Genomic DNA, 12353 nt, shown 5'->3' on the forward strand with positions numbered 1-12353 from the left:
CCACATGCTGTAGGCTGGAGTTGAAAGGGGGAAAGTCAATTTAGAGATCCTTCAGCCCTGAGGGTCTAATCCTATTTCTAAGCAATAATTAACTAATTAACCTAATACACTGATTTGCTAGATGAGGCCACTTCCCGTATGTTCCTGTAAATGTTCTCCACATAGGATTTTGATAAGACAGAGCCAACAGAGCAATGAATGGAGTGCGATGTATAAACCAAAGTATGGCTTTTCCTTTAGCTCTCTAGGAATAAGCAATTTATGAAGTCATATAGCAAAATTAACCACACCTTGGCAGGATTGCCCCAACAGGACCTAACTCCGCTTCCCCTCTCTCCAGGTGAAGTCTTGAAAATTCCACCTCAATGTGTGCCTCATGACTCTCTGGTCTGATCCCGGGTGAGGGTGGTCCTTCAGGAGTGGAGAACTCCCCCCTCGCAGCCCCGCCTCCCCCAGGCCACCCTGGTCTACCCCAGGGAGGTAGGTCTGGGATTCCAGCAACTCCCAGGTCGCTGTCCTTTCGTCCCAGAAAACAGCAAACCGCAGAAGCCACTAGATAACTTAATCTGGGTGTAAGCAAGAGACCCCGAGGCCTGTGTACTCTAGTGGTAAACGGAAACATCCGGTTGAGTCAAGAAAGGGAACGCGGTATCTTTGAAAACTAATATAAACGAATAAAGCATAAACAAGAGATTTGCTAAGAGAGGCCCCCACTCCATCCCCCCCCCCTCCGTGCCTATCCAAGCGTGGGAGGGGATGAGTGTCTGGAGGGGGGAAATCCTTGAGTCCTTGGGCTTCTCTCTGGAGACTTTACTCTGCCTGGGTGGGTGGGGGGTGGGGTGGGGACGAGAAAGGCAGGAGGAGGTGATTTCCTCCAGCCCAGGTCTGGTGAGCGGACCCTCCCCCTTCCTCCTCCAGTCGAGCTGGGAGGCGCGCCTGGGACCCTCCCCGCCCCTCGTCCCATCACGGAGACCAAGGGATGCGGGGTCCAGGCGGCGCTTTCGCAGCCCCCGGGACCGTGCGAGTCCTGACCCTGTGCCGGGGGCTCGGGCCCCGCGTGACGTGGGCGCACGGCGGGAGGGGCCGTCCGGAGGAGGGAGGGGGTGACTCGGTCGCCTTATTAGCGCCCGGCGGGTCGCGGGCAGAGAGCAGACGGTCGGGGCCCCGCGAGCAACCGGAGCGGGCGAGCGGCCCACTCCTCCCTCCTCCTAGGCGGCCGCCTCCTCCTCCCTTCGTCCTCCCGCCCCCACTGCGTGTGCGGCGGAGGCTCCAGGGCTCGCGCTGCCTCTTTCTCCCGCTCGCTGGGCTCCGGCTCCCACTTCTCCCCGCCGCTGCGCTCCCGGGACCCGAGCCGTCTCCGTGCTTAGCCTCGGCGGCCCACGGTGCTCCGAGAGCCTCGCAAAAGCAGCTCGCGGGTAGAGAGTGGGACGCCCCGGTCCCTTCCCCCGCTCGGGTCAGCCTCTGCCCGGCTCGCAGCACCTCTGGCTCCCTCACGGTCGGCTTGGGAGGACAGGGTGAGAAGGTGAAGTGGAAAGGACCGACAGGGCACGGGGCCAGGCGCACAGCTCACATTGCCTTTTCATTGAGCAAAGCCCAAGATAATTTTTTTTAAAGCTCTGCACGCCCCCCACCCCTTCTTCCATTTTCTTTGCGCTTTTTAAAGGAAACTTATTTTGGGGGTGCTTTGCGCTGGGGTAGCTGCTTTGCCCAGTAGTTGCGAAGTGCACTCGACTCGTGATGGTGTTCCTGTCACTTTGGTTGATAGCAGCCTCTCTGGTAGAGGTTAGGACATCAGCTGATGGACAAGTAAGTGGAAAATAATAATAAAAAACTCAAACCCAACCTTTTCCCGACAGAGTTCCTCCCCTCCGTCCCTTTCACTCTCCCTTCCTCCCCTCCTGCCACCCTTTTGGGGCATCTTCTGCGTTCCGAGGAGGCGCGTGGAGGGCCGGGCGCTGCGCGGGGCTGGGGCCTGGGGAGGGCTCACTGCACCCGAGGTGGACAGCCTTCTCCCGGGAGCCTGGGCTCATCACATTTGGGGATTCCCTAGCCCGCGGCAACCAGGAGTGGTCCAGGTGTAAGACTGCAGCCAGATCGCATCCTAGCGGGGCCATCAGGCTGTCCCCCCTTTTCGCGAGGGCGCCCCGGGCGCTCTGGCGAAGTTAGGGTTGCGGATCCCCGAGCTCACAGGCTTTCCCTCCTCCTGACTCCCTACTCCTGCGGGCAGCCAGGGATAAGAGGTTTCAAGAAGTCTCCAGGCAGGACCCAGAGCTACCCAGCAGACACGTGTCCTGGGAGGACCGGGGCTGGGCTGCAGTTTGACAGTTGGGGAGGGCCCGGGACGTTTCCTGCCCTCGCCTTTTCCGCGGGCAGCCAGAGCTGGAGGCGTCTGCCGCCTCTTCCCCTCCCCCTCGGCAGAACTCCTCCTCTTTTTAAAGCTAAATTGAGTGCAGCTCTGGTGCCTTTCGGCCCTGCCCCCACCCTGTGGAGACTCAAGGTGAAGCTGATGTTCTCCAAAGAGCCCTTGAAGGAGAGGCTCAGGCTGGGGGAGCCTTTTGTAGTAAATCACACCCACACTGGAGCGGTGGCTTTCAGTGCATGGATTTTCTGTGGGTTTTTGTAGCCTCTCTGGTTCGCTCGGTCTGACCATGGGGCTTTAAGACTGGGGCATTCCTCTAGTTGATTCTTAGGATTCAGGTCGCTTCTCACCTGGTGAAATGTAGACATCCCCCCCCCCCCTTGCTGATTCGTGTGACTTAGTATTGGAGTTTTCCAAAGAGGCCATTGAAGGTCACTATTTTATTCTCTTCACAGATACTAAAATTAAAGCTGGCCAACAAGTCCCTTTCTCATATAGTCATAGAATTGGCTCATGTTCCTGTCACAAGAGCCTTCTAGGAACTACGGGTCAGCCTCCAGGCAGCGATTCCAGTCTCTGGGTCTCCTGATTAGCCGGTTCCCAAAAAGCACTGATGGTAGAAATAACCGCGCAGTGTGATAAGATGAAACCCAGTAACCGTTTCTTTTTCTTACTCCCCACCCCTCCTTTCCAGGCTGGTACTGAAGAAATGGTGCAAATAGGTAAGCCTCCTCCTTCTCAAATGTCACTCTTATCCTAGCTTGAGCTGCGAACAAAGCAAGCCAAGCAAAAGAATCGTTTCTGCAAGTTTTCTAATTAGTGGTTAAAATAATGGATAGTCTGGAATCGCTTCTACTCTTCTGCTTTCCGTGGGTGGGTCGGATGCTCCTCAGGCTAAATTGTAGTGATGTCAATAACCTTCCACTTCTAGAGCATTGATTTATTACTGATTCCGTGTAAGCTGCTGGTATGCACTGGGAGAGTTATAGTGGGGTTGGAACGTCAGAGACGTGTAAAGTTAGACCATCAACTTGTGTAACACAAGGAGAAACAAATTTAGTTATAACTGAAGACAGTTATCAGACTGCTAGGAAGAAGGAAGAAAGAATGAAGCGAAAATTCACATTTTTTTTTTGTTCCTTTGTTTTTTTTCTTACCTTTGCTTTGTCCACACTCTTGGGTCACCCCCCCTTTTTTAATTCCATGTGCTTTTAAATAATTATCTTTGAATATGTAAGATGCTATTAAGGCCTTTTGCACCTGGTGCTGTGCGGGGGGGGGGGGGGGGGGGGACTAGTAATTACTCCCATTTTGCCTTTTTGGGAAACAAGTTCAGAGTATGTGATTTGTAACAGGTCACTCCAAAAATGGCAATCCTTTCTTGAAGTTTTCGTAATATATATTGTGTTTGTTTTGAATGCTCACATTGGAAAGTCAGGGTATAATCAACATCCTTATAATATATGTATTGAACATTTTATGTGTATGGGGTGTTCTGCCTCCCTGCATGTCTGTTTATGTGTGTGCAGTGCCCAATGAAGCCAGCAGAGGGCTTCAGATCCCCTAGATCTGGAGATATGGATGGTTGTGAGCCGCCACTCTACCATTCATTCATTCTCTGAGTACTGAGTTGAACTTGGGTCCCCTGAAAGAGCACCCCAGGCTCTTAACCACTGTTTTATATACTTCTCAGCTGCTGTGAAGAGACACCATGATCCAGGCAACTTGTAGAAGAATGAGTTTTATTTGTGGGTTATAGTTTCAGAGGGTTAGAATCTAATATTATCAAAGTTAGAACGGGTTGGCAGCAGGCAGCAGGCAGCAGGCAGGCAGCAGGCAGGCAGGCAGGCAGGCAGCAGGCAGGCAGGCAGCAGGCAGCAGGCAGGCAGCAGGCAGGCAGGCAGCAGGCAGCAGGCAGGCAGCAGGCAGGCAGGCAGGCAGCAGGCAGGCAGGCAGGCAGCAGGCAGGCAGCAGGCAGGCAGCAGGCAGGCAGGCAGCAGGCAGCAGGCAGGCAGGCAGCAGGCAGCAGGCAGGCAGGCAGGCAGGCAGCAGGCAGGCAGCAGGCAGGCAGCAGGCAGGCAGGCAGCAGGCAGCAGGCAGCAGGCAGGCAGCAGGCAGGCAGCAAGCAGGCAGCAAGCAGGCAGGCATGATGCTGGAGCAATAGCTGAGAGCTCACATCCTGAGACACAGCTACAAGGAAGAGACAGACTAACTTGGAATGGCATGAAACAAAACCCCAGCCTGGTGACACCCCGTCCTTCAAAAAAAAAAAAAAAAAAAAAAAAAACCATCTCCTAAGCCAGGCGGTGATGGCACACACCTGTAATCCCAGCACTCTGGGAGGCAGAGGCAGGCGGATTTCTGAGTTTCAGGCCAGGCTGGTCTACAGAGTGAGTTCCAGGACAGCCAGGGCTACACAGAGAAACCCTATCTTGAAAAATCTAAATCCAAAAAACCAAAAACAAACCCCCAAAACAAACAAACAGAAAACAAAACAAAGAAACAAAAAGCCCATCTCCTAATTCTTCCCAAAAAGTTCCACCTGCAAGTATAGGAGCCTATGAGGGTCATTCCCATTCAAACCACCATACCATCTACAATAACACATTTTATTTAAATGAGTTTAAAAGATAATCTTAGTTTGGGATTCCTCACTATGAATTTTTTAGTTTTGAAGTGATAGTATGAAACAGTTCAGCTGGCTGGGAACTCCGTACTCGGCCAAGGATGCCCTCTAACTTCTTATCCAAATGCTGGGATCAGAGGTACATGCTACCGCACTAGGCTGTAAAATTGATTTGTTTTTTTTTTTTTTTTTTAGAAGAGATAAGTTATCTGTACTACTGCAAACTTGGTTACAAGATACTGACCATTGTTAATTGCTTGCTGTGCATTGTATCATCTGGTTCTTGGAGGAGGGGGAGTGTCTGCTACAGAGATGAAGAACTTTAAGCTTGGGAAACGTTATTATAACTACAGATGCCTGCTACAGTGCACAGTGAGGCCCACATGTGTTAACTAATGGGTGAATCCAATAGCCGGGTCCAGGGCTGTGTACAAATGCCCTTTGACGTAGTGTGACATTATGTTTCATAGACCCATCATGAATTGAAAATATTCCAAGTCAAAAAAAAATGCATTGAATACACCCAGCTTAGGGGGTGTAATTGCCTGGTTAGAGGTGCAGTCGCTGGTCATGGCTGTTGATTGGTGGTGCTGTCCGTACCTGCTGCTGCATGTGGATACTGCTGCCCAGTGTGCGAGAGGGTTAGTTCTCTCCGTGTTGTTCTGAGAAGGGCCAAAATTCAAAATTGTGTATTTTCTCTTGAGTCCGTTTCACTTTTGTAACACCACGGAGCTGTGAATCATGTATATGGGCAGTGTGCTGCATGTGTGTGTGAACCTCTCTTCACCCAGGGCTTTAGTGCTGTGAAGGCTCCCGCCTCCCCCATGTTTAAGTGGCAAAAGCAGAACAGAAGGGAGAACGATGGCTGAGAATGCACTGTGAACGAACTGCCGAAGAAGAAGAAGAAGAAGAGACATTAGTTTTGTGGTGATTGACTGCGCTCAGCCATCTGTCTGTCTTTTTAAAGGATTTAAAAAAGAAAACCCCCAAGCAAGTAGGAAAAAGAACAGTCTTAGTTCTAATTACTTCTCTCATCAGACGCTCCATTTCGGTATGCAGTGAAAAAGATGTTTTAAAATGACCCATTGTTCCAACACATTTGGTTCACCCAGCAAAATGTGTTGCCCTGATGAGGTTTGTCAGAGAGAATCAGGATGCTCTCGTGTAAGAGGCCCAGGATTGACTTCAGTCCAGACCTTTGGTTGGTATCAATTACTTGAGTAGTTCTTTCTGCAGAAAAGAAAGTAGTGCAGGTGTGCTTCAACTTTGGCGCAGAGGAGATGAGTCAGCAGTCTGGCAGGGGTGCTCTTGGCTGCTCCTAGGTTGTATTTCTGGAGATTTATAGTATTTGTCTCCCTGTCCCTGTTCTGTGCCGGTTCTCTTTGTTATTGTCATTTTATTTACCATATTCTAGTATAATGAAAGAAACAGCAGCAGCAGCAACAACATAAAAGATTCTGACCCCAGAGACTTGTGCTAATAAAGTATGTCCGTCATTACAGGCAATGAACTGACTGCGCAGAGTTAAAAATGCTATATTTCAGAAATCCTTGTCCACAGCAATGACTTCTTTGCTATCTTCATTTCAAAGGGGACTTAAAGATTTGGTAAAATATACTTCTATGCATATACTTCTATGCCTATTTCTTTCAATACCCATTCATTCGAAAGCAGGTTGTATGCAACAGCCCGGAGATACTGTTTGATTAATGACACACTAGGAAAGACTAGTCCAGTCTGTAAATTTTATTTAGGTATTTATTATTTATATCGATTGCATTACAAATTGGTTAGAGAAATTCCATAGCTCTGAATGGCTTCTGAGTACCTTTCAGAAAGAGATAAACACAATTTAGTAATGAACCACAAACTGTGGAGAAGCTAAATTTGAAAGGAATTAAAGTTTCATGTGCTTGCAGGATAGCATGTATTCACTCTACAGCTTGGTGCTTCTCCTATGGCATATACTAATGCACAGAGATCAATAACTGGAATGTTGCCAACACCCCATGGCCTCTCCCCTGCCACCTTCCTAATTCAAATCCCCCCACTAACTGTAACCACACCCTAATTTAGCCTGGCGTTTCTTTTTAGAAATGAAACCACACCCTATGATACTGTAGTATATGGCCCAGGATGCCAATTTTAAAAAAATCTATATGACATGTCTTAGCCCACTAGAGGAGAAGGATTCTATTAAGGTACGGAGAGGGCGGTTTCTAGTGGAGGCAATGGCAGGTTAGAATACATTAGGTTTCTAACCTGTGCAGTGTCTCACGGTTGATATGGTTTCTATCTTAGTCCATGGGAAAAATACATTCTTGATTTGAGGGGAGGTTTGACTCATTCTAGAGAAAAATGGGGAAATTGATTTTGAACTCTGATCTTTTTTGAGACCCTTTTGTTAAAGAGAGAAACTATCTACCCCTGTACCCAACCTGTGTATTTCGAAGTGTATTTGTGGAGTTATAGTCATGTGTGATTCATGAGCTCACTGGCATGTTTCTGGAGTCTTTTGTGGATATCTTTCTTGTCTGACTCAGCACATGGTCTTAGTGGGATTCGAGGGAGTAATTGTGGGCATCTGGCTGGCTGCCTTAATTGGGTTAGGAGGCTTGCTCCGTGACACACGAGGGTTAGGAAACAATTACAGTTCTGTGGAAATTGGAAAATCTGAAAAAAGAATCCCTAGTCTCTTTGTTTTGAAACCATCCCTCTGAGATTCTCTGAGTGTCACTTGAGGAAGGATGATGGTATTGGATTAAGCTGTGTTTCCTCAGCAACCCTTGTTGTAACCTGGCCATGTTTATTTTTCTCTGCTCTGTTTCTAGTCTTCAGTTGCAAAATCCATTGCATTTCATCCTTTAGAAAGTAGTTTATCCCTGTCCACTCAGACATCTAGTTTAAAGAAGAAATCATTTGTCATCATTGGGATGTATCTATGTCTATCTCTATGCATTGTTTTCAGAGTTTAGTGGTAGTCACTTAGCTAATGGTTGACATGGGATATAGAGGCCCTTGTCACTGCTTACATCATGAAAGCAAAGACTGGCTTTAAGATAGCCTTGTCTTGCTGCATAAAGCCATGCTTGGTACCTCAGAGATGTGTTACTCAATGACTAGATGATGTCTCAGGCAGGACATTATTACATTGAGGTCTATGTTCTGGATTTCCTTAAAAGCTTTTGATTGGTGCCTTTCTTCCGGTTTAGTGAGTCCCCAAGAAAATGGCGACTATGACAATGGCCACCAGTCAATCATTCAGTGCTATCGAGGCATCGTGTGACTACTTTCATACCACAGAGCACAGAGACCTTGGCCTATTCACTTTGCTTGCTTTTCTGCCCATGCTTAAGAAGTATGTGGCCAGTTGAATTCCATGTGCAGCTTTGGAAGGTCTGCTTAGGTTTTCCCTACAATCTGCTTGGGATCACTGCCCTATTTACCCATTCTCCCCTTGTAACTGAAGATTGCTGTCGTTGCTGTTGAGCTGAAAAATTTCATGCCTGTGCTTCTGCTGTTCTCTTGTTACTGTCTCAGATCATCTTTTAGCGCTCAGAAATGTTAAGAAAACCCTCAAGGTCACCCCTGCCTCAGGATGACGAGCTTTAAACATTCCTTGCTTGGGAGAAGCCAACTCAGACTGCCTTGGAAATCCATTAGGGAACAATTCCAAATGGCCTGGTAAAACTCTGAGTGGTTCAGAGATGAAGAATTTGGTTCTATCACTTGGACTGTCTACAGGGATAACTTCCACGGAACTCATTCTTTTGGAGAGAGGATTGCCCTTAGTGGTGGAGCTTCTCCCAGGAATCCTGGAATGGTATAGAGATCAGCTTTGATTCCTCGAGTTATTGCTAAACTACACTGGTACCTCTCCCTGTAAGCCATCATCCTTTCCTTCTGGTCACAGATATGTTACATGCATGCACCGTGGTGGTTATCTTCTTTGTGGTTTCTATGATCTCTGGAACTCTGATAATCACCCAAAGCCTCTACAACTGGCAGCTCAGCAAGTTGTTTTATGCACTGTTCTTTTAATTGCAGTCTTTGAGATTGAATCTCAAAACCTGAAAGCATAAATATTACTGTTCTAAGCTTTTTGGATAAGGAATGGTTAACCTGTACACACAAGCATAGTTGGTATGCGATTTAGTTGGAATAACTGGTGCGATAATAGGGGTTTGTATGAAGAAAAACTGGTTTACTATACTTGTTTTTTGTTTTCCATAACCTTACAGACTTCTTGCAAAAGTCACTAAATTCCATTGTCGTTGTCCACAACTTGATAATTCTTTTTCTTAGGGTGTCTGCTTTCCTATAGTAATGAACGTTGCCACGTGAAGTTATATATAGGTCATTACCCGTGTGTCAAATAACTCCTTAGAAAGAAAGCCCTAGAGGTTACTAAGTAGACACACTTCATCTATTTTGACAAATGGCTTTTGGGGGGAAAAAAAGAATGAAATAAACCCCTTACAATTTAGGAGTAAAATTACTTTTTAGAAAATTTATTTAGAAGTTAACTTTGGGTTTGCTTAGTTATTAGAATACATATAAAGTATTTAAGGGTTTCTGAAAGAGGCAAGGTATTTGCCATTTTTTTTTTGTTGTTGTTGCAAATACCCAATAAACATGACCAATTCTATAAGCATGACTTTGACATTTTATTGCCACTTTTGGAAGATCTATAGACTAGCTGGAAAGAAGAGCCAAAATAAAACTCAAGACTTCCATCCTTAAAACAGATCACAAAGCATGGGGAGTTTCCAAGCACAAGGAATCTCCCATCCCACATGTAATTGATCCATCTTAATTTCCCAAGTAACTGTGCCTGAGATTGCTGACTGACTGTAATCCCTAAGGCAGATTTTGTGGTAAAATGTCATCCTCTTGTTTATAAAAAACAACTGCCACAAATTTAGCATGATAAATCTGTGTGGACTTCAGACTGATCGCAAGCAGCTTGACACAATATAACCTGCTCTTGGAATTGACAGTAAAACAAAAACGGTTTTTGCGAAACTTGTAGAAGAGCAAATAGAACTTAGTTAACTGGACACATGAATTTAAACAAAAGCAACAATTCAAATTATTAATGATGCAGTTTGGAGTTCTTTCTTCTACATATGAAGACCTACTTTATTTATTTATTTATTTTTTTTTTACATGCAAAGTCTGTTCTGCGGGCTCACTGGTAACCTGTATCTTCACATTATAAAGTGGTCAGGGAATAGGCTGTGCAGACTGTGGTTTAAACCCTGACAGTATGGCACCTTCCCAAGGGTCACTGTCCTATACACAACGATGTCCTATGGCCATTCCATGACACTACTTCCTAAGAGTGTGATACTTTTATGAAGATTCCTAAAATACTGCCCCATGGTAAGTGAGCCAAACCAATGACTGTTAGTATCAGAATGTCTTTGATTTGTACTTAGAAAACCTCTTTTTTAAAAAAAAAAGTATTATTAATATGCAAAGGTATGATTTTCTAATAGTCCTAATAAAAATCCACATATTTACTTTAAGGGATGTTTCCTTCTATTTCCTACATTTATGTCTGCTGCCCGACATGCATTTTCGGGAACATCAGCTTGCTGTGCTGTGGCCTTGAACACCGTCCGGCTGCTTAGCACACCATGTGATGGCTCTTTGAGAGTTTTAATTTCGCATTCTATCTCCATGCTGATGTCTCAGTGCAGGGTTGCTAAAGCCACTAAAGTACAGCAGTGAAGGGGGTTGGGTAAGGAACACGATGAAAAGTTCTTGCATCTGGATTTCTTACTACGCGTATTTGTGGTGAGAGAGGAATCTTTCTTATTTGAAATTTTTGTGACCAGACCTGTTCAGATTTGAGTTTTGAGGTGCAATAGGCTTACCTTGCTGGCTATCCCTAACCCACACACCTCACGTCTGAAAGGTTACAAGATTGTGACGCTTTTGCATGTCAGGTTTTTTGTTGTTGTTGTTGTTTTTTAGTTCTCAGTGAATTTATGGGTTGGGAGCATATCAAATTTGAAATATTTCACTCAGATGCTAGGCCTTAGCTGGCTCAGTTCTTTAACCACCCCTACTTATTGAAGTTCCTTTTTTTCTTCATTTCATTGAAAATTCATATAGCAGACCCAGTAATTTTAGATAAAGTGATAGGAAACCAATTCTCCTAGATTAAAATAAATAAATAAATAAAGCCAGATTGATATGATAATCATATTCAGGCATAGCCAAAGCTAGAGTTTGAGTTCTGCCTGCAAACTCTCACTCCTCCACCTCTACTTCCTACATCTTCCTCCCCAAACCTCTCTTCCTTCCCCATCCTGTCTCTTTCTCCTTTCCCCCTTCTGTATTGTCTTTTCTTCTCTATCAGGATTAGCTTGGTGTCCCCAAGTCATGGTAGAATTTGTCATCACCACCTCTAGGTGACCAGCCCACATTTTATTTCACTAAAGAGATATCTCTGTCTCGATAGTGTCAGTACATTTGCTGATAATGACTTATCTGAGTCATAAGCTTATCCCCGAAATGGTACCCGTGGTAGGTGGGTTAGGATCCCCTCCCAGTTACCTGCATCTGAACCCCTGGAGCCTGTGCCTCAACTAAAGGAGGATCTAGTTGCTAGGTAAAAGTAGGTTGCTAATCAAGTGACCTTAAAATAGATTATCCAGGATTATCTGGGTGGCAGGCTTTGTAAGTAAGGAAGGCAAAAGAGTGCAGGAGAAATGACTGCACAAGAAGGACTCAGTCTGATGTGGCTTTGCAGATGGAGACAGGGTCATAAACCAGGTGGATTTGCAGATGGAGATGATCTCATAAGCCAGGTGTCCTGGGAGGCCCAGGACGGGTCCCTCCTGGACCTTCCAGAAGCAATGTGGCTGTAGTGCACGTTAGCCTATCATGATACAGCTTAGTTCTTTGATAACTCCTGAGGGCTGTCACTAAACTTCCAGTAATCCATCATATCAGAAATGGAAAACACATAGTTTGTTGCCACCCATAAGCCAAACTATGACAGATTTCAAAAATTTCATTGCCATAAAGAGAGTTTTAAGGAAGACCTGCCAGAATTCTCTCTGTACTTTTTAGCATCATTTTCCCTGGCTTTAGCCCTGGCAAACAGCTTTTGATGTTTATGGATTTAAATTCTAGATCCAGTATTAATCATTAAAAGTACGACTGCTCCTGCCCCCTCCCCCATAGCAAGAACTGTGAGGGATATTGTATTTGTTTGATATACCTTTCGGGCTAACAGTTTCTAAGAGTGACAGCCAGTCAGTTGAGTGTTTCTTTTGAATCTAAGCTAGGACGTTTAACATTTTGGTGTTTGTTCCTCACTAAAAAACAAAACAAAACAAAACAAATCTCCAC

General features: G+C 45.8%; 1 protein-coding gene across 1 annotated transcript in view; it reads left to right on the top strand.

Moving 5' to 3' along the window:
• The first annotated feature begins 1148 nt into the window (after positions 1-1148).
• The window catches only part of Adamts3 (ADAM metallopeptidase with thrombospondin type 1 motif 3), a 218505-nt gene continuing 207300 nt past the window's right edge, over positions 1149-12353 (top strand). The window contains exons 1-2 of the mRNA XM_052198959.1: positions 1149-1806; positions 3054-3081. Coding sequence (XP_052054919.1) covers positions 1738-1806; positions 3054-3081 — 97 coding nt within the window. The 5' untranslated portion in view covers positions 1149-1737. The remainder of the gene's footprint in view (positions 1807-3053; positions 3082-12353) is intronic.

Source organism: Apodemus sylvaticus, chromosome 11 (genome assembly GCF_947179515.1).
Source record: "Apodemus sylvaticus chromosome 11, mApoSyl1.1, whole genome shotgun sequence".
In the NCBI taxonomy this organism is placed as follows: domain Eukaryota; kingdom Metazoa; phylum Chordata; class Mammalia; order Rodentia; family Muridae; genus Apodemus; species Apodemus sylvaticus.